This window comes from Brachypodium distachyon, chromosome 4 (genome assembly GCF_000005505.3).
Source record: "Brachypodium distachyon strain Bd21 chromosome 4, Brachypodium_distachyon_v3.0, whole genome shotgun sequence".
NCBI lineage: Eukaryota > Viridiplantae > Streptophyta > Magnoliopsida > Poales > Poaceae > Brachypodium > Brachypodium distachyon.
This window is the reverse complement of record NC_016134.3, coordinates 1975816-2003463: the sequence shown is the minus strand read 5'-3', so window position 1 is coordinate 2003463 and position 27648 is coordinate 1975816. Positions and strand designations below refer to the sequence as shown.

Sequence of the window (27648 nt, the reverse complement as noted above, 5' to 3'; positions counted from 1 at the left end):
TCGCTCGAAGTTAAAAACGAGCAACCGCACGAGCGCACCACCCGCTTCCGACCCAAATCCTCCTTCACCTCCCGTGCTCTCCTCTTCCCTGCCGTCTAAACCCTCGCCCGTGCTCTACCTCCGGCGGCGGCGGCGGCGGCTGCGCTCTCTCTCTCCGGCGAGGCCGGCCTCTGCTTCCACTACATCAGTAAGGTGCATACTCTAAACTCTCTCTCTCTCTCTCTCTCTCTCTCGCTTCCACGCTGCCTCTGCCACCCGTAACTCGATGCCTTGCTCGAGGCGACCGAGCGCCGTGGAGCTCGCTGGCGGCGAGGTCGCGGGACTGTAGGTAGCCTCGGCGCTTTGGATGACGTGTCGCGGTCGATTCGGGTGGGGCGACGCTGCTGTGCTCGTGATTTAGGGTTCCGAGGCCGCGTGTTCTCTCCAAGGTCCTCTCCCTTGGCAACGCGTTAGGGTTTGCTTTGGATTCGGCGGTAGGCGTGCTTTAGTGAGGTCCAGAGCCTGATTGGGTTGGTTTCTTTTGTTGGTAATGTCCCAGTGTGTGCTACTGTGCTTTGGGCCGCACCAAGCTTTAGGTGCATGGCAGCTAGCCTCGCTAGAGTTCCAGTCAGTGAGATTTATTGCTACTTGGTTGTGGTTGACATGGGTTTTGTTCTGCGTTTGCAGGAAGTATGGATATACCTGCTGAGGCTCTTGCGGTTGCGGAGCATGAGCTGAGCGAGATCCCTAATCTTGGTGAGCCAGCCGATATTAAAACTGAGGAACAAGCCAATCCTGACAGTGATGTGCCAGAGCAGTACGAGGAAGAGCTGGAAAAACCATCTCCTGATGAGGAACTGAAAGAACCCAAAACCGAAGAATGTGGGAACCCAAACGATGGATTGCAGGTGAACATGAAGATTGAGAATATGGGGCATGAGCTTAAAGAGGACCAGGCTATCCCTTCGCATGAAGCGCCAGCAGATGTTGATGGTGGGGAAGCTGAGGCAGAGCAACTGGCCAATGTGGAGACGGAAGATAAGAAATGGCCTGGGTGGCCTGGAGAAAGTGTGTTCCGTGTACTGGTTCCTGTCCAAAAGGTGGGTGCTGTCATTGGCCGCAAAGGGGAGTTTATCAAAAAAATGTGTGAAGAATCCAGAGCTCGCATAAAGATTCTTGATGGCCCACCAGGTGTTCCTGAAAGAGCTGTAAGTTCTTCACTCTCTTGAACCATGTTGAATTATTGTCATCACAATATTCAATAATGTGGTCTCCTAAGCATTCTGAGCACATGTCGAAAGCCTTACTATTATGGATTGCTATAGACTTTTACAGTAACCTCACAATTATGTTCTTATATTTGGTTGCCTTTTCATATTCTTCTTTTTACCAATTTCTCAGAACATTTGGTGTGTATATTGTCTTTAAGCGTTATAGTTGATTTGACCATGGCATATGCCTATAGTAATTGCTAGATGAAAGCCTTAACAAATCTGACTAAATAAAAAACATATACATGAAAAAAGCAACTGGTTACTGATGTTTATGTTGTACAATGCCATTTTAAAGTACATTTGCAGTTACGGATTGATGCTGCCCAGGAGCCAAGTACTTCAGTAGGAATGCTACTTTCTTTGAGTTCTTAAGAGATGCAATTCTGTTCGGATTCTCACAAAAGTTCTAAAATAGCCAGATTGGTGAATCTGGAGCATTTATGGTGCTCCTTTTAGTTTCTATGTTGTTATCACTACTAATCTGGTGCAAGATTTACAATTTGGATGATTGAATCATGAAAGATATGATAGTAAACTTCCTTTATACCGTTAATGAAAAACAATAATGCATAACAACTGCCTACTTATCAAGAATGGTCATATGCTTTTTGTTACAGAAAGGAGCAAACAAATATTTTGATATAGCTTCGAGTGTTTAACTGAAGTCCTAAGTCCTAACTGAGATTTAACATTTAGTCTCAAAGAATGGGTAATTTTGGATTTGTAAATCGATCAAGTAGTTGTTGCACTTAGAAATACTGCAATAAAAACTGATTGATCATATGGTGTGAGCAACTGCCTTTTCTCATTTTATGAAAACTTACATATAATGTCAAAATCTTAGCAAGTTTAAAGAGTTTCACGAAGCTTGTGGTTGATTTTCAGTTTGTACATTGATCAAGTCATTGCTTACATTAATGCTTTTTGTACACAGAGAGCTGATCAGCTATCACTGTGGATACTGATATTTGGTCAATTTAAAAGCTGTGTGTACGAATTTAATCAGAATTAAGTTTGGGACAGGTTTCTGCCGGTGCAGTTTTATATAACAGGGCAATATAAGAAACATTCATGCTACTACTACTTTAAAGTTTATGGATGAGTAAAGAAACTCTAAAACTAAAAAGGAACAAATTATCCATAGAAGACATTGAAGTGCAAACTGAATGGTGTCGATAACCGTAACAAACTAATCTTTGCAGGTTCTGACTGCAGTCTAAGGCCTCGTGTCGAATCTTTTTTGTATCCAAAATAGACGATCAGTCATGGTTACCAGAGTTCAGTTTTGTGCTCATCTGCTGCGAATACGATTTTAAGTATTTTGAATATTGGACGAAGATGCTCTGTCAAGAAGCTCCACATATTGTCTGGTAATTCCATGACCTGTTTGAGTTTACTAGAAGGAAAATCAGTTAGCGAAATTTGGAGAGCTAACATAGTGCAAAAAGCTTAACCCTAATCATTTCCTGAACACTAAATGATGATACTTTAAGAACATGTTAATATCTGTAACATCAGAATATACAAGTGCATATCCTTCAGCTGCAAGTAAAGATGTCATGCGTGATACTTTCTGTAGTATTATGGGAACTTATACTGTGGAAGCAGCGTTCCCAATTCACTATCATAATAATTTATTGAATGACGTTTGACCTCTAGCTGATTGGATGGCAAACTTCCTGGTCATATGAAACATTCCTCCTTCAAAGTTTAAACAATGCTAAATTATTCTGCAATAGTGCATAACCACTTCAACATCAGATGTCAGGATCTTATTTACAGTTCTGAAGTTCTGCTATCACAATGTAACACATTGTGTCTGCTTTAATCTGCAGTTTTATTTTATCTCCTTTCTGGATTTATTGACTACCTTGATAGTTTATCCTTTAATAGCATTGACATAAATACTTCACAAGAAACAGAAAATATCCTGTCTACTGCATTCCACCGTGCAGCACACCAATCCCAAACGAGCCCTAATTGGCATATCTTGGATAAGTTGTCCTAAAATAGGAAAGAAATGGTATCCTGAACTTAAGCTGTTCTTATCATGGCCGCATCAGATGTGAGAGGTGTACAAATGCTGCCCTGAATTGGTTTTAGCGACATTTCTAGTTTTGCCCCCCTGTGGTAGCAGGTGTATTGTGTCACTATTTATACGTTGTTTCAAGTAATGGCTGTGACTCCATGCAGAAATGTTTAGAATACGACAATGTAGTTGAAACAACTATGTCCGTATGGAGTGTTCATGTAATGGGCATAACCATTATCTTCATTTTATCCAACTAATTTAGGTCGTAAATATATGCTGTATTTGCAATCGCATAATGTCTCCTCAGTGGTTGTGCATATTGCTACTAGTTATTGTTTTGCCTGTGTTATCTGTCTGTACGTAACATATTTGTGTGCCTCCTTTCTGACATCTAGATGTTTCTTGTTTATAGGTAATGATTTCAGCAAAAGATGAACCAGATGCACTTGTTTCTCCAGCTGTCGATGGTTTGCTCAGAGTACATAAAAGAATAACGGATGGTTTAGACAGTGAAACTGATCAGCCTCAGCGAGGTGCTGGTCCTGTAGGCCCAACACGGCTACTTGTGCCAGCTTCCCAAGCTGGCAGCTTGATTGGCAAGCAAGGAGCAACCATTAAATCCATACAGGATGCATCAAAATGTGCTCTCCGCATTCTTGGTAAGATTCATATTTCCCCATATTGTTGTTTCAGTGTTGCAATGCTTCACCATATTGTGATAGCATGGCAATACCTCTTCTACTTTTGATACTAAGTTTTGTAGTTCCTTGCAAGTCTTCAGTTAGCAAAGCATAGATCTGTTGGTTTATGATTAGTTAGTCACCGACTGAATTGTGAAAATACAGTTCACCATATGTTGATGGTTTATTATGATTAGCATACTTTGCACGGTTAATCATTTTCATTGTATACTTTTTTGATAAACATTTTCCTTGTATACATTGGTTCAATCTGCTAAGGTATTTGGAAAATATGGAATGCAAGAATATGCATGCATATCTGGGACAAAAACTTTCCCTTTGAGAACTTTAGTCTCCGACTGACAGATGCTATACTTTAATTTGACGACACATGCAAGAATTTAGCTAGCATTTACCACCCCCTGTTGTTTGATGAGTTGATTGTTTTGGCTTGTTCCTCTACTGTTCTGCTTGGTTTGCTAGATCATGTCTGATAATTTCTACTGAAATTTCATTAGGCTTAGTTTAGCATATACTCAGACATGATTATATATCTAAAGCACAACTTATTGAATATTTTCCCGTTACAGAGAATGTGCCACCTGTGGCATTAAATGACGACAGAGTTGTTGAGATACAAGGTGAACCTCTTGATGTTCACAAAGCAGTGGAACTGATTGCAAGTCATTTGAGAAAATTTCTTGTTGACCGCAGTGTTCTCCCTTTGTTCGAAGCACAGGCAAGTGAACCTATTATGATGTTTATTGTTTGCTTGCATGCAGTACCTAGCAAAGTAACAATCATAACTTGTCTTCTTGACAGATGAAAGTGCACAATGTGCCCAGAGAGCAACCTATGCCTGCTCCTCAGCCATGGGGTCCTCCTCCACAGTGGAGTCATCCACCAAACATTCCTCCTCCTGGCCCAGGTTATGGTGGGAATCCACATTTTATGCCTCCACGGCCTCAAGATAACTATTATCCTCCTCCTGATGTGCACCCGGTGGAAAAGCAACCTCAGTATGGAATTTCTTCGTATGGACGTGATGCACCTCCTAGTGGTGCTCCTCCTGTCTCAGGGAATCAACACCTGCCACCTGGGTCTTCTCAAGTTAGTTGCTGTAAATTTGATCATTCTGAACATGATATATTGCTTGCATGCCTGCGAGTACGATTGCTTATGCTATGTTTTTGCATATTTGTTTGTCTTAATGACAGATTACACAAACCTTACAAGTTCCTCTTTCGTACGCTGATGCTGTGATTGGGGCTGCTGGTGCCAGTATTAGCTACATCCGCAAGCATAGTGGTGCAACAATAAGTATTCAAGAAGGTGTACCTGGAGAGATGAATTTGGAGATGACAGGGAGTGCCTCACAAGTTCAAACTGCTCAGCAACTAATCAAGGTATTTTTCTTTGCCGTCAAAAATCACATCAGTTTTCTGATGCACCCATCATCTACACTTAAAGCTCTGCATGGAAGATCTTGCACAAATTGAGTAGAGGAAAACAACCTCATTGTTGCTTGATATTTCAAGCGGTGTCTAGATGGTTGGTTTCTCATTTACCTAGTTTGTTTACTGCAAATCAACCATTACAGGCCACAAACTTCCAGTTTCAGAAGCGAAACAATACACCAGTTTAGTTATCAAGATGTACAAGAACATCACATCAAATGCTGAAACTTGTATTTTTTATTGAGATGTTCTTTATCCGTTGCACTTTGCTGCTTCTTTTGTTTTCTCTTAATTTAACACCACCTATTTCTTGCAGAATTTCATGGCCGAAGCTTCTCCACAAGCTCCCCCGCCAGGCCCTGCCCCTCCCTCCCAACCAGTTGATAACTACAACTCTTACCCTCCATATGGAGGACCATCTTATGGATCTCCTCCAGGTGGTGCAGGTCCTGGTCCGCACAATGGAGGAAGCTACGGTGGTGCACACTACCCGCCAAACTATGGGTATTAGTTGTAAGGCAAACGGTCTAGGCTTTAGAGGAGAGGGCTTTCGTTTTTGTTGGCCAGCCTGTTCATCTGTTGAGAACTTGGTATTATTAGGATTTCAAAACTTTTGGTGCTGTAAACTGCTTTCTGACGCCTGTGACAACTGTTCTACGACCTGCTGGTTACATGCTCTTTTGGTGCTGTAAACTTAATTATTAACCTATCCTCCTTCCTACTCCACCTAATCATATTTTTTCACCTAACTGAGACAATAGGAGCATTTGAGTTTACGAACTTTCTGTCACTGATGCAACCATGATACGTAGAAGGATGGTTAAGAGCAAAGGGGACAATCAAGACCTCAGTGCCCGACGTACAAGCAACTAGAGCATCTCGGCGCTTGCAAGATACGCCTCTCCTCTACAGGGGTGTTTTGATCAGGTACAGCGTACAACAGCAATTTTGTTTGTCGAAACCGTCATTGTCGGTCTAACTCTTTCTGATGCATGCTCAAGTTTTATACCATCTTGAAAGTAACTTGCACGACCGGTCCGTTTACTGTGGCAGGCTGGTTTTGTTTTCTGCAAGTTTGCACGCAACCAGCAATTGACTTGCCTGCTCTGTGTTGCGGCACGTCTCAGGATTCTGGACAAGGAGACCTAAGAGAGTGTATCTGAGAGTGTATCTTTAATCAAGGACCAAACTAGAAAGCGCACTCTATTGCGAGGCACATCTTATAGATAAAAAAAAAGGATGGCTTTGTTATTACCTATGGAAGCTGCATGGAGTGCAAATCGCACCAACTATTTCCTCTCTTCTTTTCTGATGAGATTATGCGAAAGGACAGGAATTTAGGTGTCAAACATCGACTTTTCTTCCTTGGAGAAATTTTCTACCATCGACTTTTCTGCTGGACACACGTAGCTGGCTGTTCAAGGATTATCTTTTCTCATTCTTCCCTGTTAATGGCTGCCATGATGTACCGATCGATCAAGCTCTTTTTGCTTGCTGATCTCATCAATAATGCTAGCACACAAGATGGCAAACAGTTAGCCTGTCCTGTCCTTCAACAAGTGCTTTGACAACATAGGAATCAACCTCAAATGAGGACATGGACTTTCCTGGAGAATTAGTTTCTAGAATAATTTCCTGGAGAATTATGATAGTCATGCTCAGGCCCATTGTCGAATCCTACTCAGCAGGGATACATGTATGGTGGAACGGGCGATCTGGTCTTTCATAATAAAGAGAGATCGATTTGGGAACCGGATATTCATCGTATATACTGGATCAACTAAATAGGCTTCCATCAAGCCACCGCTGCATCGATTTTGTTGAATAGATGACCTTTCAACAATACACCTTTTAAGCAGCGAATATCCTACTTGGGGCCACGAATAGATGAATGGCATTGAAAGGTCACGTGTTTCAAATTGAGACAAAAGGAGTAGCTTCACGAGATGCTGTATCCTTGCTTTGAAGTCGGAATTATGCAGAATTGATGCTGTGTCCTTGCTTGAAGCTAAATCTTCTCCTTGACCTCCAAACACCAGCGTGTTGGCCTACCTAGTCCAAGGCTTCAGGAAAAGATTTTCTTTTTACCAGTAGTACACTACTAGGATCTTTTTTTTTTGACCGGGAAAATGGCCCAATTATATTAGTGGACTACTAGTCTCTTACTCTCTTCAAATAAGTCCTGGGAATCTCTTCCTATTTCAAAAATCCTCCTCTCTTCCTATATGAAATTTCTCCCCTAATTAAGGTTGTACTAATGGATAGTTTTAAGACTGTCCAAGTGTAGTTGACTATATGCAACAACAAATCACTGGTTGGTGGAGGCATTTATGTCCATTGAGAAAACTACAATAATTGGGCTTAATTAGATCGTTTACCCCACACAGCCTACCTTTACTTTAGCATTCATTGATTATAGCAGGAAGACTCATCATGTAAGCATGAGCTGACGTGTTCCATTGTCAACCTCTCGTTAGGGGCACTGAAAGGGTGTTTAACAAGGACCCCCCCGTTCCCTTTTACAAGAGGTTTCGGTAAGTCAGTTTGGCTTGCCAAAACGTCTTATACTCCCACCGTCTCATATTAAATGGCGAAATATTACATGCATTTAGACGTTTTTTAAGAATAGATACATCCATATTTTGACAAATTTTAGTCACTTAATATGGAATATGGGACGGAGGGATTAGTTATAAAGAGGATCAGAGAAAAGGCAACACTAATTAGCATAAGCAGTTCTATCAGCTGAAAAAAAAATCCTTCAAAATGTGGTTAGAATTTTTTTTTAACAATGTGATTAAAAAAAAGGATTCTTGAAAATGGATCTTTTCGTAGAAGTGAATATAAGGTTTCATTTCTTGTTCAGACTCTGAGCTCTCATGAACCCATGATAGCGTCAAAATTGATGTCCAAATCATTAGCATGGAAAGCTTCACACAGAAGCTGTGGCATGGCTGAGAAATCACATCAACTTATTACACCTGTCAAAGAAACATACATGGTCGTAAGGTGTCAAATTTGTCAGCAAGAACACCTTTAATCCTGGGATGATTCTTGTGCCAAAAGAAATCTCATCTTTCAATAAAGCAAAAGCAACATACAGAGGCAAAGTCATTGCAAGTGAACTTGTGCACGCTAAATGCCAATCTTGCCATCCTTTTCCAATCTTTTGCACAGTGCTACTAGTTCACCTCCTTTCTTCAGATGTTCCTATCAACTAATTCAAACACACCCCCTTCTTGAGCAAAGCTCAGCTGTCACTATCTAACAGCATGTTCTTCCCTCCATACCATCTCTCAAGTTGGTTTGTCACAGCCCACCGCCAAGGAGAAGAACAGCTTGGACGCCCCCACTTTGGACACCGAAACCGTAACAGCATGTAGCTGCGAAAGGGCCACCAGGGCAGCTCATCAGATTCCAAATGGCCTCATGTTTGTTGCTCCTACTTCTGCGATTCGTGAGTCCTAGTTCCACTTTTGCATGACCGTTACGGCCGTATCTTTGAAAAGAGGGTTCTCTCAATGGAAAGCAACAATCGACATGGGTCACCTAGGTCAGGGCTGACTGCGTCGGCAGTCGGTTATGGTTGTGCTCGCCTTCGTATGTCACGGCAAGCATCGCCGGCTCATCCACGCACCGCTCAACATGCTTCCTCGCTGGGCAGCCCCTGACGCTGCTGCATTTGTAGTAACCCCTGCATTCATTAAAGTGACCGGGCACAGTTAGTCCTATGTGGAGACAGAAAATAGATTTGGAAAGGAACAGTCAACAGTCTACATTGAACAGCATGTGCTTGCTTTCAATGTATAGCTACATTTTCCTATAACTAAGGGCAAGTATTAAAGCTTAAGCTGAGGTGGGGGAGAGTGGGAGCAATCAAGATTAGAATGTGGATAGCCAAGCCTGTCAGTCAAATGCGAGTTCCATTAACAAGTTACCTACTTTAGGTCTCCATGATTGCTCCCTTTTTCACATAGACAATAGAAGAAAGAGTGAGCTTCCACTATCACTCTCTAATTTGGTTATAATTAATTGTGCTAGCAACTAAGGTATCAACACGGTTTAGTTGCAGAAGAAACTAGGGGTTAGGACAGGTATGGTGGAGTGGGGGATCCACAAATAATTATTCCATAGGTAAAGGAACATAATGAATGCTTGATGTAGATATGCCATCTTTCATGGTACACGATGGGGAATAAACATCATGACTAAAGAGGACTTGATGTATATTTTAAGTGTCAATTGACTACTGCCATTGTTTATGTAATAATTCACATTTTTTTAAGCAAACAGTTATTATTTTTCCTTTCATACCTTGGATGTGGGGAACCCTTAATTGGCTTCTGTCCATATTTCCGCCATGAGTATTCATCTGGAGGTATATCGGATATTTTGTTGCTAATGGCAGGCACTTTAATTGACCTCTTAATTCGCAATTTCCTGCACAAAAGAATATCATCGATCAGATCAAGTCCATAATACCTGAACCCCACCTGAGAAAAGCAGTAGAAGAACACAGTTTTACCGTCTCTTTTTTGAGCAATGGCAGCCGTTATCTACGGTACACTTGTCTCCATGCCCCCTGCCCATACACCGCTTTTTACGAGCACCATGGTGCACATTCAATGGCTCGCTTGCAGTCGGGCCACCAGTCAGATGCATTGGCGGCTTCCTGTCCAAGCTAGCCACACTGCCATCCATGCTCATGGACGACATGAAGGACCTCGCGGATGACATCGACCCAGTGCCGCTGGGGCTATCAAACTTCAAGCTGGTTCCACTGTTGCTCCTCTTGAACATCTGAGCCTGTAATTTCTGCTGCTGCTGAAATGGGTACCTATGTGCAATGGCACCAAATTGGAACTGCACAGACAATGGCTGGACCATCTTGGGAGCACCAAACTGGTGTGCGCTCTTGCTGCTTGAGCTGACCAAATCCAGCCTGTGCAAATCCGTCTGCGGCGCACCAACCTGAGCCCGCAATTGTGGCACGGAAGAAACAGCAGATGCTGATGGAGTTGCTGCTGTACTACTGGACATCAGCATCCCCAATGGGGGGTTGCTGCTGCTCTCCAAGAGGCCCTTCTGCCTCATCAACTCCACAGGCTTGCTTCCCCTGGAGAACCTGCCTCTAGCATGCCCTCCGCCACCGTCATTGTTAAGGATGGAGACCACTTTCCTGAACTTGGCACAAGCCTCACCAGTCTCTGAAGCTATGCTCTTGAGCAGGGCCGGGTCCTGCTGCTGGGAGAGCAAGGACAGCACCCTGTGGCAGCTCTCCACCGCCGCTCTGTTGGCCACCTCCACTTCCTCCATGGCCCCTCCCCCCAAAGGCAGTAGTCGATATCAATGGACAAGAAGAACTCCAATCCTTTCTTCCCCAGTCTTGGCAAGCAGCTCAACTTCTTGCAACCCTCAGAGGCAACGGAAGCACCTGAGCTAGCACACCCATACCAGAGAAGGATTAAGAAACAAATCACTACACAGATACAGATCTCCAATGAAAAAGCTCATGCATACAGTACAGTACAGGTCGGAAGTTTTCACAGCAAAACACTAAATTTTAGGGGGGCTTGGAAAACAGCATCCGGGATGGGAGCGGGACCGGATCGATCGCAGGCGCAACGAGCTCCGACGGGCGGCGGCGGCAGGCACGGATTCGTTGCCGGCCGGGCGGGGCTTGCATCGAGAAGTACTCAAAGAGGAACAACACACACCCCCCCACATGGCGGCAACAGCCCCCAAATCCGCACCGGAGAAAGGACGCGGGAAGCGAGCTCACCTCACCTGCGGGAGAGTCTCCGCTGTCCGGCGCGTCAGGGCTCGCCCCATCCTCCCTTTCGCTGCTTCCGCTGGTAGAGGAATCGGAGGAGAGGAGGAGGAAGAAGAGGAAGCCGGAAGAGGAGCAGAGAGAGGAGAGAATGGAGTCTTGTACTGGGCGCGGAGCGGAGGGTTTGTTTGTGTAAATTTGTAGGAGCTGGAGGGGCGCGGTGAAAAAGTGTTGGGGCGGGGAGTCATGGAAGGAGCTTAGGACCTTTGGATGGTGAGATGGACGGCTGAGATTGTTTGCCTTGGGGAGGGGTCGTTTTCGTTGGCGGTCAGCGAGGTCAACGACAGGGGTCGGTGAGAGCATCTTTTTTTTCTTTTTCACTGTGCGGTTTATATCAAGGACTGGACTTGCCACGGTGACGTACCCTCCTTATCCATAAAGCGGCCCTGTCCCGGCTAGCTCCTCTTTTTTCAACTTGTCATCTCTCATCTTCGCCTCTGCCGTCGCCGGCTCAACCCATCTTTCTTTCTTTCTTTCTTTCTCCGTTTCCGTTGTCCGGCTCTTTTCTTTTCCATTCTCTCTTCTGCTCGGCACCGCCGCGCCGTCGTCTCCTAGGCGCAGCGTTAAGTTGGACCGTGTGTCGTCCCGATCAGTCGTGTTTCTAAAGAGCGTTGGTGCTCATTAACCGTTGGGCATCACACGTGTCGTTGTCGAGTCATTATTAAGCACGTTGCCGGCTCCTCGTTCCCCTTTCTTGTATGTTTGCTCATCCGTTGGTCGAGACGATGTCCTTTCTTTTCCATTATATCAAACACTGTCATGAAGTTTTTCTTTTATCATCTAAACTTTATGAGATTCAATACTCTAGTCGTCTAGATCCTGTTGATAGTTTCTCGGATTCTTTTTAAGCAAAATTGCTTGACTTTATTGATCACATCAGTGAAGACACTGAAATACATTGAAACATCAAGCATCTCTGATATATAAAATCAAAGATGTTGTTTTCTGTGTGCTCTTTTACTCTACCTTTGTGTCTCTATATTTCTCTTACTCCTCGGGCGAATAAAAGGTTGAACAAACTAAATTTGATGTATTCCAAACCAATGGAATAGATTGTACAAGATGTTTATGTGAAGTGACAATTTACGAAGGACCAATTCATTTATAAAATGGCCGATGAATATTGGATTTCAAAGGTATGGACCATGCACGGTGCACTCTTTAGCACCACTATCCCATCCTTCGAAAATCAAACATTCCGGTTATCTACTCCCTACGTTTCGGTATAAGGGCCCCCAACGCATCCTTAGGTTGAAGATTTAACTAATGTAACATGATTCTATATCATAAAAGTTATACCATTAGCAAATAGAAAATCTGAAGTTTCTAATCGTATATTTTTTGTGATATAAAACTCATGTTACATTAGTTAGATATTCAACCTAGGGATGCTTGGGAGCCCCATATACCGGAACGGAGGGAGTACGTATCTGTGAGTATGGACCGTGCACGGTGCACTTTTTAACACCACTTTTCCGTCCTCCGAAAATCAAACATTCAAGTTATTTATGCATGACTGAGTATCATGACGAAGATATCCGTGGAACCAAAATGACATCCATATCCATTGGATATCCGGGTATTCGTGGATATCTATGGAGCAACGTAAAATACTTTAAAACAACAATATACACCAATATACCGGCAGCAACAAAACCGCGTCAGGCATGTGATGTATTCCGCAGTTCCGCTGTGAACATTGACAGGTAGCCATGGCTAACCTTTGGGACCCACAAGCAGACCGTCTCGTCGTAAAGACTAGAAAAAAAAAGAGAGACTAGTTAGGTGCCAGTGCGTTGCTACGGAACATTACATCTGTTATGAAGCCATACGATAATCTACAGCGCCAATAATATCCATCAAGTTCGCTTGAAGCTCAATTCCCTCTTTGTCTACCTCACTTCTGACAACAAACATACTTCGACATGAATGGTAAAAATCGTGCCTGAATTATTTTTTAAACATTTTACCTAGCTTAGATGAAAAAGAAAGAGAAATACAAACGATTTCATGAAATCATTAGACAAATCATGAGACAGAACTTGTGAGAATTTATGTATGACATTACGATACAAAGTACTACAGATCGTGTGACACTCATAGGATACATACCCATGCATTTGATCTCAGTGAGTAAAGTTGCGAGCTCACAAGTCCAACCTTAATTGGTACAGAAGTAAAAATTGTAACATTGTGATAACTACTCATGTCTGTCCTATTATTACATCATAATATCAAACCCGTCAGATCCCATATTGTCATGTCAGCTGCCCAAAGCTTGTTTGTTCCCGGATCTCAATCATCTCAGAAACATAGCCATGCAATTCAAACTACACCAGAACGGAACATCGGTTCTAAACCTCATATGTTTGCACTGATTCATCGAAGCATTGCCTGGAGGCATTAAATCACCACATAAGGAAAGAAGTAAGCTGATCCAAAAATTTCAGGTATTCAACTCAGTTGTACAAATTTAAAGGGCATAAAACAATGACACATAGTCACCTTTTCAGGAATTACCTTGGGATAGAGCTTGTAAAGAAAACAAAAGGCAGTTGTATGGCTACAGAAAAACAAAACTCTGCTTTACATAATGAACAAATATATATATATCCTCGACCCGCATCGTAACTTCCCTTGTTTTCTTACAGCGTCGGTTTCTATCCTGCAGCTAACCCACCTTCGTCCGTCGGGGGAAAAAGCCCACATCGTGCGTGCGGTTCGGCCGGTATCGCAGGTGGTGGTGCGTGGCGGGCGACTGGAACTGCGGCGAGCCTAAGCGGCGCCGGCGCCAGCCCGCGCCGCTGGGGAAGGAGCAGTAGTTGGCGGCTGAGAGGAGTGGCGCGCAAGAGAAGACGCGGGGCGTGGCGGCGGCTGGCTACGCGACGGCCGGTTCGAGCCTAGGCGACGCCGGCAGTGGCGACCGCGTCGGCGGCTTCGTAGTCGACGACCGAGGCCTGAGCGAGGAGCAGCTCGACAAGATCGAGCGGGATGCCTACCGCGAGCTCGCGGAGCGCAAGGCCTCTCCTCCACCGCTCCCGCGACCTCGCCGCTGCCAAATCCCGCCTTCTCGCCGGCGACCAGGGCCTCTTCGTGCGGGGATTCGGCAGTGGGCGTCGGCGTGGGGCATCACATCTTCCGGCCGGTGTGATTGGCAGGTGTCCTTGGCGGCGTGGTCAGCATCTGGCCTCGGCAGCGGCAGATCTGTGGGTTGCGCCGGTGTCGGGCAACACGGCAGGTGGTGGCTGCGTGCGGCGCTGCGGATGGCATCGGCAAGTCAGCCTGGCGAACGGCGGGTGGCCGTGTCCGTGGAACTGCTGGTTTCGCGGCAGGTGGGGTTAGCCCTGAAGGTCCAGCTCTTTACCTTCTTCCCTGCTGGGTTTCCCGTGTGCTAATCAAGGTCTTTAATCTATTTTAGTAGCCACCTTGTGTTGGTACCGAATCTGGTCAACTTAAATTGCACGGGCGTCCTGCTGCGGCTGCCACAACGCTAGCACATGGCCGTGAAATCTAGCACCTTGCAATTTATCTTCTCAGGTTGCCGTTCAGGTCCTGACTGCATGTTAATTTCGTTGAAACTTCTTCCACTGTTTCCTGATTCTCATGAAGATACCAATATTTAATTCAATGTCAAATGATCCTGAAACACGGCTGATTCTTTCGATCAATTACTATGTACTCCCTCGGATCCTAAATTGTTTTCGAAGTATTACATGTATCTAGACGCTTTTTAAGAATAGATACATCCTTATTTGGACAAATTTGAGTCAAGAATTTAGGATCAGAGGGAGTACCTATATAAGCCTGTCAATTTATTTATTCAGGATTAGAATCCTATGGATTAACTGAATTCTGAATTCAGATGTACATGTCTTCATCTGCACTATAGTCCACAGACTGCATGGGCACTGAAGAACAGAATTATTCGTTAGATTCAGCACAAGTTTTATTGATTCAATTATTCCAGGATTAGAAGCTTCAAGTCTAAAATTGTCCAGTTGAGGAGGAGCTAGCTCCTGTTTGTTTAATTTTTTTGGAAATACCAGCCGGATGGTGCCTTTTTGAGGTATTGCGTTGATACTAGTTGTCCAAATCTTTGCCTTTTATAATTGCAACTATATGTCTCTTTAACTGTCTTATCTTGTGTGTATGAAAGAAACCTTGTGAGATTACATCACTCATTACTTTATTAGCATGTTAGTTAAGTTCCGAATGATATTAACTGAAGTATTTGTTTCTTTTATAGACCCCACATGTCAACCGTGATTACTGCATCATATCTCCTCACCTGAAGAACCCCGAAGAAACTGATGAATATTTTGGTACTATACCATGTTCCCTGCAGTTTTTCCATAATGTATTTTGAGTGAGACCAAGATTTCTAAGCTTTATTTGCTTGGTGCAGTTTAGTATGAGGAGAGACTTGAGGATGCAATTAGTGAATTGAATTAATGCTCATTACTAATTTGAAATAATCTATTCGGTAACATAAATTCATCTTATGTCAGTTCTGTACCCTTGCTTTGACAAAACACTACTGAACAGAGCAATCCTACAGCAGTCTTAAGGTCCAAGTGTTCTTTTATGTATTTTCAGAGGTATGCTACTGAAAAATATATAGTATTAGGCACTTCACTGATTCTTCAAGTGAATATGATCAAGTTTAACTCAAACATTTACAGTCCTGCAAGTCAATAATTCATATATCAACCATCACCTCATTGTTAGGCTAGCCAGATCAGCTAAATCATTGTAACTTCTCAACTCTAGCATATGCTTCAGCACTAGTTCAATTCAGAACAAAACACTCGGACATACATTAGCAGGTAGTGCTTTTATAGTTAATTTATTTTTGTTTCTGCAAAGGTTTTTATATAGCTTACCTAAACTTATCTAGGATGGTTTGACATATCTTACTGTATAGGACATGTTCCATGCCATAAACTTGACATCTGCAAGCTTATTTTTGACAACAAATGAACCGGTATTTTAAGTCACTCTACTAAATTCCATATATGGCATTAATCTTTCATTTTTGCAAATTCTCATTGAAAGTTTGTGTACTGCAGTCAAAGGAGAATCAGCATAGAGCCGAAGATCTCTACTACCTCATCTTCCATGATTTGAACAAAATCAGGCCTTTGCCCAATTCTCTGGAGAAGTTCAGGCCCATGATAACCCACATGTGGCAAACTTGTTTTGAAGCTCTGGTTGTGCATCCTCTCACTAGAAACTAAGTTAGCACATGTTTGTATAGCCGATTATTTATTTATTTAGTCTCCACGTACATGTAATGCATATTGCTTATGAATGTGTCCTTTGCATTGGCAGTCGTGCAACAAAACATATCCTCAACATGTTTGGAGCGCTTGAATTATTCATGGCTTGTTAGCTTTTGTAATTCACGCATGGAACAAACGACTTGCATATTGTGCATTATTTCCTCCCAAATTCATATTTTTCCTAATTCATGATTGGGGCGTGAGATCAATTTCCACTCAAACAACGTCCGACTTGATCTAGTGTAATTACCGCTTGCAACATAATTTTCATACGTCTTGATCCAGTCCAATGTCCTCATCCAACATAATTTTCATACGTTACATGCAACATGATTGCACACTGCAAGGACGATTGGTGAAAAACAAACATGTTGACGGCAGTCGTAACTTAATTTTTTTAGGTCGCATGCAAACTGCCGCACAGCCATAGACGCACGTTGCAAATTATATTGACGGAAGCAGAAACGTAATCTTCTTACGTCCCATGCAAACGGTGGTGCAGAGAAAAACGCCAACGTAACAAAGTTACGTCGCATGCACAGGAACGGTGGAACGGGGTGGAGCATGGCTGGGGGTCGGGCGCTCGCTGGGTCAGGCACGCGGTGGTCCGGCAGGGTGCAGAATAATATTCTGCACCCTGGGGTCAAAAATAGCGCGACCCTATATATATATATATAATATGATTAAGAGGCTAATACATATGTACACCGCATCCACATTGTGGTTTTAGACTATAATAACAAGCAGTGAGTAAACACTACCAACTCCCCTAGATCATATTTATGTTAACAAGCTGATACAGTTCTGATTAGAAGGAAAAGTATGTAGAGGTTGAATTACAGAGGAAAACACTGAGCAATACTGAGACATGGAACTGTAGCAAACAATATTATGCAGACCAACTACTTTCTGGACAATGTAGATTGAGATATCGTGAGGGAGTACTCAAGTATTTGCTTACATGTATGCTTTCTTTCTGATCCATCATTATCTCATAAGCTGGAGCATGCATTGTTTTCTTTCGGATAGACCTGTGTAAAAAAACTATTGATATGCCAAAATCTCAGAATGTTTAGGATATGTAATTGTCCACAATGGGCTCCCATAATGAGTTATCCACACATGCTGTACTAAATTAGAGAATATATCAAACAACTACACTCAGCTAAGTCCACAGTCTGACCTATATTACTCCATATTATCCGAAGAGAAAAAAAATAGTTATCGGTTATTGATGAGACAAATGAATCCAAACTGGCTACTTGAGCATAAAAACAATTAGAGCTTCGTGGTGTTTGCATCAGGTCATGCTGAAAGCCGAAAGGAATGCTTAAATCAATTGTCATCCATAAAAAATGCTAGGAGTTTCAATAACATAAAAGTATTGCAATTTCCATCACAAGAAACATAAAAGAACACAAGTCATGCATGCTTGCAGCGCCCATGTCAAGTTCCACAATCGCAACCAAGCAATGGTGACACAGCTACGAGCACCGTTGTGACTCCCCTCTTCCCTCTTTCACATGCTTGCCTCCCTATTCTTAAAATTTTAAAAAGCGACATGTACGTGCCCTTCTATAGTTCAATTATTTGTCATCAGCTCATCACACAAAAGATGCCATGCTGCTTTCTTTTGCACAAATTTAACATTAGGATGAAAGCTCCTTCGTTCACTGTTGTCAGTTCATCATCCTTTTTTTTCAAAAGCTAGCAACCCCCCGCTAATCATAAAATGAGATAGAAAGGATATCACAGCTAGCTACCTTATTTTACACCATTCTTGATTCATAACAATGGTTACAATCAGTGGCGGAGCTAGCATTTTTGTTTAGGCTGGGCCAACTAAAAGTATTTTTTTTAATACCATAATGTATTTTACAAAAAATCAACCACACACAATCTGAGCAATTATGAATTATCAATGTAAAGCAACAGCTAATCATCTCAATTCTCACAAAATATCACCTTCCGTTAGGCTTGAAAGCTTCGAAAAAGAAGAAGATTGAGGATCAAAATCTAAGCACATAAGCCGCCTAGGTTTGGCCAGATTGAGGATTTAGGAGTCAAAGTTGCACAGAAAGACGAGGAGTCGACGCATCCTACTAGGGCTCGGTAACACAGGAGATCGATTGTGCATGCGCTGCGCCCATACGGTTGGAGATCGATCGTGAGTACTAGCTGCTGGGCTGCACACCCGAATAGAATTGATGGGCTCTTTGAGGCCTTTTTCTATTTTAATTAATGGATAGCAATAATATGAACGCATGTACCGATTTGTTAGGGTGGTCCTGGTCCCACCGTGCCACCCTGCTAGTTACAATCAAGGACTACTGATTCATACTACAAAAAATATCAAGCACATACTATAGGCTACCCTGATTAGTCACGGATGCAATTCATACCAATACCAGTCTGATGTAAAAGAATTTGGCCTTTAGATATGTTGGAAGCACAGAGTGATATTTGTTGACCCTCTCAAAAAAAAAGAGTGATATTTGTTGACCTCATCTTTGTGCTCCGGGACTTCGCTATGCTAGATTAATACAAGCATGTTCATATTCAGAATTTATGATTTCTCCCAGTGACTAAGCATCATCTTACCCCCATTAAAACAATACACGAGTGCTCAAATCCAAATCATTTGAGAAAGAAAAATAAAGGGAATTGATCTGAAGATCCTTACCCGGTTGTAGGTGGTACTGGGCAGCGGTGTCTACGTGCTTGTTGCTAGACGGAAGCACCGAGTACTGGGAGCTAGGGAGGGGGTGGAGACGCCGAAGTGCGGAGGGTATTGAGGCCACCGCCGACACGACGCTCGAGTAGGGGGGAGGCGGCGTGCGAGGAAGGAGAGACGAGATGGCGAGGTGGCACCACTGGAGGACGGGGAGTCAGCGCTAGGTCACCGGCAAGGCACCGGTGGGATCTAGGGCGGGAAGATGGTGGCGGGACTTGGCGTTGTTGTAGGCGCCGCCATCGACATCGCGGATCGAGTAGGGGAGGGGGGTGGAGCCGCCGCTCATCCAGGCTGAAACATGATTCTAGAAGCTTCTGGAAGGATGGGCGGGGGAGGAAAGGAGAGAGAGATCAGGGGATCGGGGGTTGTACGAGAGAAAGATCGGGAGAGAGGAGAGATGAGCGTGATCAGGGGATCGAGGCTCGTACGCCCTGATTTTTCGGATTCCTGATTTTTCGGATCGAAAGGAGAGAGATCGGAAGATCGCTCGGCGTGGGGGTGGTAGAACGTACAAGCCTACAAGGCTACCACGGACGTAACTGCAAATTAAGTAATAGTAAAGATATTGAGTCTCCTGAAAAAAAAACAGAATCAAGGTTTTTTTATCGAAAAATACAGAATCGAAATTTGAAGTTGACCAGGCGGTCCAGGCCTTTTTTTTAGAGGAAGGCTGTCCAGGCCTATGCATGTCGTGTGGCTGGCCGAAGCCCAGCAAGGACCAACCTTTTTCCTTTCGAGATGTAGCCCAGCAACGGTTAGAGTTGTGGCCCGGCGAGCGTCTCCTCTCATTTTCCATCTCTCCTTCTGGCAAAATACTTTCTCGAAAAGAGATAAAATTGTTGGGATGCCTTCTGAAAATAAAATACGGAGTAAAAGGTAGTAGCTTGATGAACATGCAACGCGGGACTGCGGACTTTGTATTCTTCTTTGGCTAACTGCACTTTTCGTCCTTTTTCAGCACTTTTGTAGCCATTTCTTCCCCTCTAGCTAGGTACGTTGGATATATATATATCCTCCCAGCATACGTTGGGATTGTGCAGCTCGGACGGCTCAATCTTCGTTAGCAACGTCTTAACTAAGACATGCCGACGTGGCCACAAACAGTTTGGCGACACCAAGATTAATTTTAGCCGAAAAACACAAACAATCTCGGCGTACAGTCTTGATGACGCCCACTGTATCGAGAGCAAAAGTGGCATAACTGCAAAGAGCAAATCAGTCAAAATATGCATATATAGACTAATTTCGGCTCCTCAAGTCTCGGTGAACTCGAAATTTCAACAAATTCAAGTGTTCATTTAAATATATTCATTAAGGATGAGTACTGTTTTCCTTTATGGGCTAAAAAATAAAGAACAAAAGTCTGGATCCTATGTGCATGCATGCATACGTAAATGCATACGCACGCATTAGACGAAATATCTGCCTATGTCGGCCAAGCAGTACACGATCCATAAAGCGAAAAAGAGCATATACAAATATCTATCTATCTACACTCCGGCGGCGTTTGCACGTACTTTTGGTATATATAGATATATACGCAGATATATAGAGCTAGACATGCAATAATTAATAATGCGCGGGCCGGGCGCACATTTCCATGCATAATGTACAGTATATACGTGCGTACGTGCATACATTCTGACCGGCCGATCGATCGACACATATGGATCGAGTGGTACACAACTAAAGTGCACACGTGACGTGATCGGTCGGTCGACACAGCCCGCGGGCGGTAGCTTGACGACGAAGCTCTGGCTGGGAATCGTCTGGAAACTGCGCAGCCATGGATGCATGCATTTGCTCCAGGCTAGCTTGTAAAGGCCACCGTTTAATCAGTACAGAATCTATATATAAGCCAACTGTATAAGCTTATATATAGGCTAGCTTATAGTAAGATATTTCTCCTTCTGAGAAACACAGTACAAACGCAGACGCTCACAACACGTGTGAACACTCATCCTTATGAACGCACACACGCACATCCTACCCCTATGATCACATTCGAAAGACTAAGCCGGCAGATCTTGAGAGATTGACGAAGTCACCGCAGACGCCTTGCTGTTGACGGGTACGTCACCTACCACTGAAAGCATAGCGCCAGTTAAATCCTGAAATAACTCAGGGAAACGTGACACCCATGTCAAGTTTAGGATTTGAATCTGGATGGACTGGTTCCATCACAAAGAACCAGACCAGCTGAGTTAGGCTCGGTTCACATCGTCCATATTATTTCTCCTATATATAGAGAGAGGTGTTGCACGACATCATCCATATTATTTCCCTAAAGAAAAAACATCGTCCATATTATTAGTACATAGAAAAACAACGTATACTCTATACAACTGCCGCCGGCCGGCCGCCGGGGGAGTTAATGACGAGCTGCTCAGGCGAAGAACCGGCCGGCGAGCTAGCCACCAACTTCCTCGAGCTCCTCGGTGACCAAGACGACTACCGGTACCCCACGTACGTGCCCGCTAGCTTAATTACTCTTTAAACCATGCATGCATGCGCTGGCATGCTGCATGCTATACTAGTAGAACGTAGTAGCTCGTCTCTTTTGCCGCTCAATAATGAACTACACTGTATCTAGTATCTACAGCTGATGTTGGTTTGGTATTGGTTTTGTAGCTAGATGTTGGTATTTTTCTATAAACATGGTTAGATTTTAGGAAATTTGACTCCGGACAAAATTGATCATATATATGCCCCATAATTTTGAATGGAGGGACTAGACTGTCTCCACCCTATAGCGTTAGTACAGAAACCTATCTCTTTTTTTTTGCGCAAAAGTATATAAACCTATCTATGATCGAATTTAATTAACACATGAAAGTGTTATATATATGTAACAGTGGTGATCTCTATGAGGTGGTGAGGAAAGGAAGGGGACTCACCGTTCCGTGCCCGGTATCGCCATGTAGGCATGGGATGCTGGCTACACCACCTTCTGATGATGAGATGGCGGCGTGGCTCTACCCAATTATCTCACATGGTGACCAGAAGCCCGCAGTCGGCGACGACGACGTTGTTAAACAGAATGATCGTCCGGTAGTGTCTTCGGTGAAGGCGACGATGAACAAGCAATTGAAGGAGAAGAGGCTTTCGACGACGCCAAAAAAGAATTTAGCGAGAGTAAGCACATGTATCAATCTTCTTCATGCGGTTAGTAGATTGTCCGATCGAATGGTTAGAAAATTTGCAGTGTTTTTCGATCTAAAAGAAGGATAGTGACAGGACACAAGGAAAGAAGACAATGGTGCTAGCGCACGGAGGAAGACGGGAGGGGGAGGAAGAAGGGCTAACTATGCAGGAGCACACCGCGAAACAGAAAAGGTACACAGCTCTCAAATGTTAGTGTTAACTATTTTTGCATGTTCATCACTCCATTTGAAATGTTTTTTTCTTGCATATGTCCTCTGGCTTCATTTTGGGTTTTGGCATATTGCGATTGCAGAGACGAAGGTGCAAGATAAACGAGAAGCTGAAGACCCTGCAGCAGATGGTTCCAGGCTGCGAGCCCAGCCAAGCCTCGACGCTGGACCAGACCATCCACTACGTCAGGTCACTGCAAAACCAAGTGCAGGCCATGTCCGTCGTCGGCTGCAGCCTCAGGCCGCCGGTCCCTGCCTCCATTGGGCCGCCGCCGCCTCCGATGATGGTTCCTTTTGTGCCCATTCTGCCTTGCCCGGCCCACCATCCTGCAGCAATCCATGATGCCGCCACCGGCGCCGTTGATCTGCCGGCAAGCAGCAGCTGCACAGGCTGCTGGTGGCCATCGTCGTCGTCAGGGCTCCAGTAACAGTAGGGAGTAATTAAATTCAGGTATACATACTTCTTGCTTAGGCATACACATATCAAGCAGTATATATAATTTAGAGTTATAATTTACTAATCTTGTTTTTTGGTCATTACAGGGTTTGAAAGGATAGCTAGTTTTTTAGAAGTGTGGCTACAAACAAAGTCGATTTTGGGCAAGCTAGCCCGGAACTAGAAGGATCGGCGTTTTTTTTTTGTTTTTTTGGGGAGTGGTGGAGATATTTGGAGGCACAATTGAGCCTTTGTCATCCATTATCTTTATTTATTTTTGTCTATTTATGTATGCTGGCTTGCTTGAAATGTGTACCATACCAAAATTAAATTGTACAGTAAATCGGTAATGGTAGAAATAAATGATATGTGGTGTATTTATCAAAATATACAATTATGTTTACTATTTGTTATATCCAAGCTCCAAATTAATATAAATATATTATGCTCAAGTTTTGCTTGTTTATTCCGACCTCGAATCTAGCTGAAAAAAGAGTTCATTCAACAACCTTTTTTTCGAAACAACACCATTTTTCTTTATTCAAGTGAGGAATTCACCAGCGCATATTATGAATGAGTTGTAGCTACTCCGGTATGTCATTTTTTCTATTTTCAAAAGGACATCATTTTTCGTTTTTCTTTCTGTGTAGCACATTATATTAGTTTTGCCAGGGATGTTGATCACCATTTATATGTGACTAATATGGCTAATAAAACCATTAACTGTAGTCGCTAGTCTATATGTGACTAATATGGGTAATAAAACCATTAACTGTAGTCGCTAGCTCTAAACCACGATGTCACGATCTAACAACAAAAAAGTGCCGGTAGAGGAGTTGTTGCATCACCTGCTCTAGATTAATTAATTCATTACCTCATTTCAAAAGAAATTCATTAGTTCCCATTAAGGATTTATGCCGTCAGGATCTTTGCTGAGTGCTTGCGTACGTATATGCATGCATGCATGGGAGCCACGTATGTTCCGACCACGTGAAGACCAAGTGGTCTGTGTGCAGGGTTGGGCATCACACTTGTAAGCAGTCAGAGTCGTGTCTATCCAGCCGCGTACTATATCGAGTAGTATTGTCGCATGCATGTGGCCATGTGGGCAAATGTGCCGTGTGTAGGCAAGACAAGACAAATCCCAGTTGAATAGTCAACACAGACCAACAATGTTATTTAGTAAAATAACAAGATGAGAATTTAAGAACTGAGGGAGTATAATTTTATATTAAGTACTCCGTGTCAAATCTGAGACACCTTATATATCGGAGGGAGTGTCTTTTACTGTATTGCTAATGTGCATTGGCGGGTGGATCCTGGAAAGTTGTTAAATAGCTCAAAGCAGGTTTGGATTTCATAAAGAAACTTACACCAATAAATATGGTTTACTGGAAGAAGAAAAAAAGCTTCGGTTTTAGTTACGTGCTAAGCGCGTACGCGCATGGTTGCACGGATAAACCACACAAATTTGTAAACTTAAATAATTTAATAGTCAGTATAATTGGAAACGTTTGGCAACAACTGGAACAACCAGGCATAACATAATGGAGCTATTTTACGGTATCCCGGAATAAATATGGACCGTCTATCCGTCCTAATCTAATGGCCAGTTTTATCTGGTACTCCAACACAGGTCTTATGGAGTACAAACTCTAAAACCCAGGGAGTACCTTGATACAGGGGTAAAAACATAATCATCAAACTAATTAAATTATTTACATGTACATGTAGGTCAATTAGGATATAATCTAGTGCATGCCTAAAAATCAAAATGAAATTATAGTGCCCCGATGCCAATTACATAAATAAATCACGATCTCCATTCTTTGAAGAACCCTAAAATCCTAATTAACACGCATGTTCTTCCCGTGAAGGCAGCTGCACATGGCCGAGATTCCTCATGTGCAACGCATCCGTGGATTCACGCGCGCACGTCATCGGCTCGCATGGCTGGCGCTCCTTGGCCATCGATCGGCTTGTCACGGTGACCATCGGAGATGGCGATGACCATGACTATATATCTGAATTTCGTGTTGCAGTGTGGATCGTCAATAATCCTTGCATCTATGTATTTCAGTGTGCTGTAATTAATCTTGCTCTGTGGTAATATTGTTTGTGAATATGAGCCTCGTTCCGTGCATTGAGAATTGGGAGAGGAAACGAGAGAAAATGGTACGGAGGAGGTTGGTGTGAGCGGTGAAGGAGGGAATTAAACCCGCCTGAAAGGCAGAACAGGCAGCGGCGGCCAACTATTTGAAGGTAACGGAGACGGAGGCGGGAGGGGCGCAGCCGCGCAGGTGAGGTGTGCGAGGTGCAGCCGTCAGGATCGAGGAGGAAGCAGTGCTCGACCTGAAAGATGGGCAGGGAGACAATGGATACAAAAAGTCTGACTACCCCTCTGAATGGACGGCTAGATGTGTAAGGTACTCCTCACTGTTCATCAGGAGTACCTTGGTACTCCTGTAAAAATTCTCTAAATAACAAATCAGGATCCAGTAATCCGGTTCGGTGACATGAGGTCCCTATGATGTGATATTTTAAACTATATGCAAAAGTGGACAAAGGCACAAAGCTAAAAGGATACTCCAACAAAAAATAGGTCAAGAGGCTACTCTTAAGGCAAGCTTGCCAGCCGAGAAAAGAGCGTGCTTTTGTATGTAGGTTGTGAAAAGAGGGCGTATATGCGATTACTTTACACACAAGGGCGTCTATAATTAAGGATATTCACAAAGATCTACCCTTTTATAATAGATTCTTATTTGAAATTTGCTGACGTGGAGGAAATTAAGAGAAAGAAGAGAGATATCTTCGCGAAGAGTAGCCAATTCCCAAGTATCATCGAGATTAGGACTCGCGCGGTGATCTGTTTCCACCGACCCATGCATGGCTCATTTATCTACTCCCAAACAAACCATGCAGAACGTTCCAGACAATGTACAAATAGGGGATTCGAATTCGATTGCAAGCGAAGCAACAGGAAATTAGAAATCATCAAGAGCTGCATCAGAGCGCAGCAGCTCGATCGTCGCTCCTCCTCGTGGCCCGCCGCCGCCCAGGAGATCGACACGGAGGCGAATTAGGCCATTAGGGGAGGATGCGAGTTCGAACAGCTCTCCGCCACGGCCACCGCGCTGCATGCATGCTCAACAAAACCAGGGCCAGTGCACCGCTGACGTGGCATGGTGACGTGCCCCTGCGACGTAGTACTGACGTGGTAGCTAAAAAAAATATGCACCTGTCCTGAGATTACATATCGACACAGCACAAGCCTGAGTATGTCTGTCTCGTTTATAAACTTCCCCGGGGTTTGGTTCGGGTCATAAACCTGACGATTGCGATTTTCCCGACAAGAAGACTGTTCTGTCAGGAACCGTGTTTGCGTTTGGCAAGCCGTAGATATTCCTGACGGCCGACAGGGAAATAAACTACGCCTTGCTGTTTTCATCACGATTTTTCTGACAGACAAGATTTAGTTCAGGAATGATCAAGCGGCAAAGTCCTGATGCGTGAACCACCTGCTTTTCCGTGGCTGATCGGCACGGCGTGGTCGCTCCGGAGTACCAGATGAGGATGAACAAGCTGCTGCATGCACAATTGGATTTAGTGGCATGACGGTACTTTGCTGAGGGCATGAAGCGAACACTGTCGGGAAAAACGGGTAGGGAGGGGGCAACAACGGCGCCGTCTGCCCGCCAAAGACATTCTCCGACAGGTCGCATGCATGGCGGCGGCCAGATTGCCGTCGGCGTGACGTATCCGTTGGAAAGCACCTGCGGAATGCATGGAACGGTCTGGGTCAAGTGGTCAACGACGACTAAAGGGCATGCTAATTAGGAAATCACAGGGTATATTTGGATGTTAATTCTTGCATGCATGAAGATGGACCCTCGCTATATATGTCCCAGATAAATTAAGAATTAATTGACATATATGCATGCATGCATGCATTTGTTTAGTTACCTGCATCTGGTGCTGGAGTGACTTGATGCAGTACTGGATCACCTCCTCCAGCGTCGAAGCCTTGTCAGTGTAATGAAAAATCGCTCAAAATTACTCTCCTGCATGCATGCACCCGTCTGCATGCGTGCGTACGTACTCGATCCATGCATGAATGCATGCAAGTTGTTTCTTTATTTGCACTGTCTTTCATTCACAGCTACAAAACGGTCTATATGCAACAGCATATCAGTAAAGGGTCCGGCACGACCGTTACTGATGAACAACATCAGTGTCGGTCGCGGCCGCGGCCGTTACTGATGAACAGAGCGAGGTCTGCCTGTCCCCGCCCAACCATACATCAGTGGCGGTCGCGCGAGCCGACCGCCACTGATGAACCATCATACCTCGCGAGATACATCAGTGGCGGTCGGTTAAGAGGCGACCGTCACCGATGAACCACGCATACCCACTATTATCAGTAACGGTCGTCCAATTTCCGACCACCACTGATGAGCGTCACGATTTAAATACGCTGGGCAGAACCGCGGCTGGTCGCGCTGCGCGTCGTAACCGACCAGCTGCGGCCCATCTTCCCCGACGACGGCGAAGCCATGCCGATTTCGCCCGC

General features: G+C 43.9%; 3 protein-coding genes across 6 annotated transcripts; 2 read left to right on the top strand and 1 right to left on the bottom strand.

The window, feature by feature from the left end:
- The first annotated feature begins 33 nt into the window (after positions 1-33).
- LOC100838942 (flowering locus K homology domain) lies at positions 34-6171 on the top strand. Its single transcript, XM_003577746.4, has 7 exons — positions 34-192; positions 667-1187; positions 3698-3944; positions 4556-4704; positions 4788-5075; positions 5183-5371; positions 5739-6171. Exons 2-7 carry the CDS (start codon positions 672-674, stop codon positions 5931-5933), a joined length of 1584 nt encoding a protein of 527 aa, XP_003577794.1. The 5' UTR covers positions 34-192; positions 667-671; the 3' UTR covers positions 5934-6171.
- A 2202-nt stretch (positions 6172-8373) lies between these two features.
- On the bottom strand, positions 8374-11369 carry LOC100840865 (probable WRKY transcription factor 74). Of its 4 annotated transcripts, none has more exons than XM_003577834.4 (4): positions 11210-11369; positions 9948-10856; positions 9737-9862; positions 8374-9116 (listed from the first exon to the last, which is right to left on the bottom strand). In XM_003577834.4, the coding sequence occupies exons 2-4, from the start codon at positions 10736-10738 to the stop codon at positions 8972-8974; spliced, it is 1062 nt and encodes a 353-aa protein (XP_003577882.1). In that variant the 5' UTR covers positions 10739-10856; positions 11210-11369; the 3' UTR covers positions 8374-8971. The 4 variants fall into 4 exon arrangements, with proteins under 4 accessions (XP_003577882.1, XP_010237065.1, XP_010237064.1 ...); XM_010238763.2 differs by having other exon boundaries at positions 9948-10861; positions 11205-11366; XM_010238762.3 differs by having other exon boundaries at positions 11205-11365.
- Positions 11370-12361: 992 nt separating this feature from the next.
- On the top strand, positions 12362-16719 carry LOC104584835. Its single transcript, XM_024463115.1, has 5 exons — positions 12362-12388; positions 14075-14602; positions 15499-15574; positions 16177-16236; positions 16322-16719. Exons 1-4 carry the CDS (start codon positions 12362-12364, stop codon positions 16230-16232), a joined length of 687 nt encoding a protein of 228 aa, XP_024318883.1. The 3' UTR covers positions 16233-16236; positions 16322-16719.
- The last annotated feature ends 10929 nt before the right edge of the window (positions 16720-27648 follow it).

What these genes read in the sequence shown, in the direction of transcription:
- LOC100838942 (XM_003577746.4), top strand. Translation starts at nt 672, where the DNA reads ATGGATATACCTGCTGAGGCTCTTGCGGTTGCGGAGCATGAGCTGAGC. An exon ending in ATGTGCTCTCCGCATTCTTG is followed by an intron (nt 3,945 to 4,555) that starts GTAAGATTCATA and finishes TTCCCGTTACAG; the next exon opens with AGAATGTGCCACCTGTGGCA. An exon ending in TGCCACCTGGGTCTTCTCAA is followed by an intron (nt 5,076 to 5,182) that starts GTTAGTTGCTGT and finishes TCTTAATGACAG; the next exon opens with ATTACACAAACCTTACAAGT.
- LOC100840865 (XM_003577834.4), bottom strand. Translation starts at nt 10,738, where the DNA reads ATGGAGGAAGTGGAGGTGGCCAACAGAGCGGCGGTGGAGAGCTGCCAC. An exon ending in CATTGCTCAAAAAAGAGACG is followed by an intron (nt 9,863 to 9,947) that starts GTAAAACTGTGT and finishes TCTTTTGTGCAG; the next exon opens with GAAATTGCGAATTAAGAGGT. An exon ending in AAGGGTTCCCCACATCCAAG is followed by an intron (nt 9,117 to 9,736) that starts GTATGAAAGGAA and finishes TAATGAATGCAG; the next exon opens with GGGTTACTACAAATGCAGCA.
- LOC104584835 (XM_024463115.1), top strand. Translation starts at nt 12,362, where the DNA reads ATGGCCGATGAATATTGGATTTCAAAG. An exon ending in AGGTGGGGTTAGCCCTGAAG is followed by an intron (nt 14,603 to 15,498) that starts GTCCAGCTCTTT and finishes TTTCTTTTATAG; the next exon opens with ACCCCACATGTCAACCGTGA. An exon ending in AGAAACTGATGAATATTTTG is followed by an intron (nt 15,575 to 16,176) that starts GTACTATACCAT and finishes CTTACTGTATAG; the next exon opens with GACATGTTCCATGCCATAAA.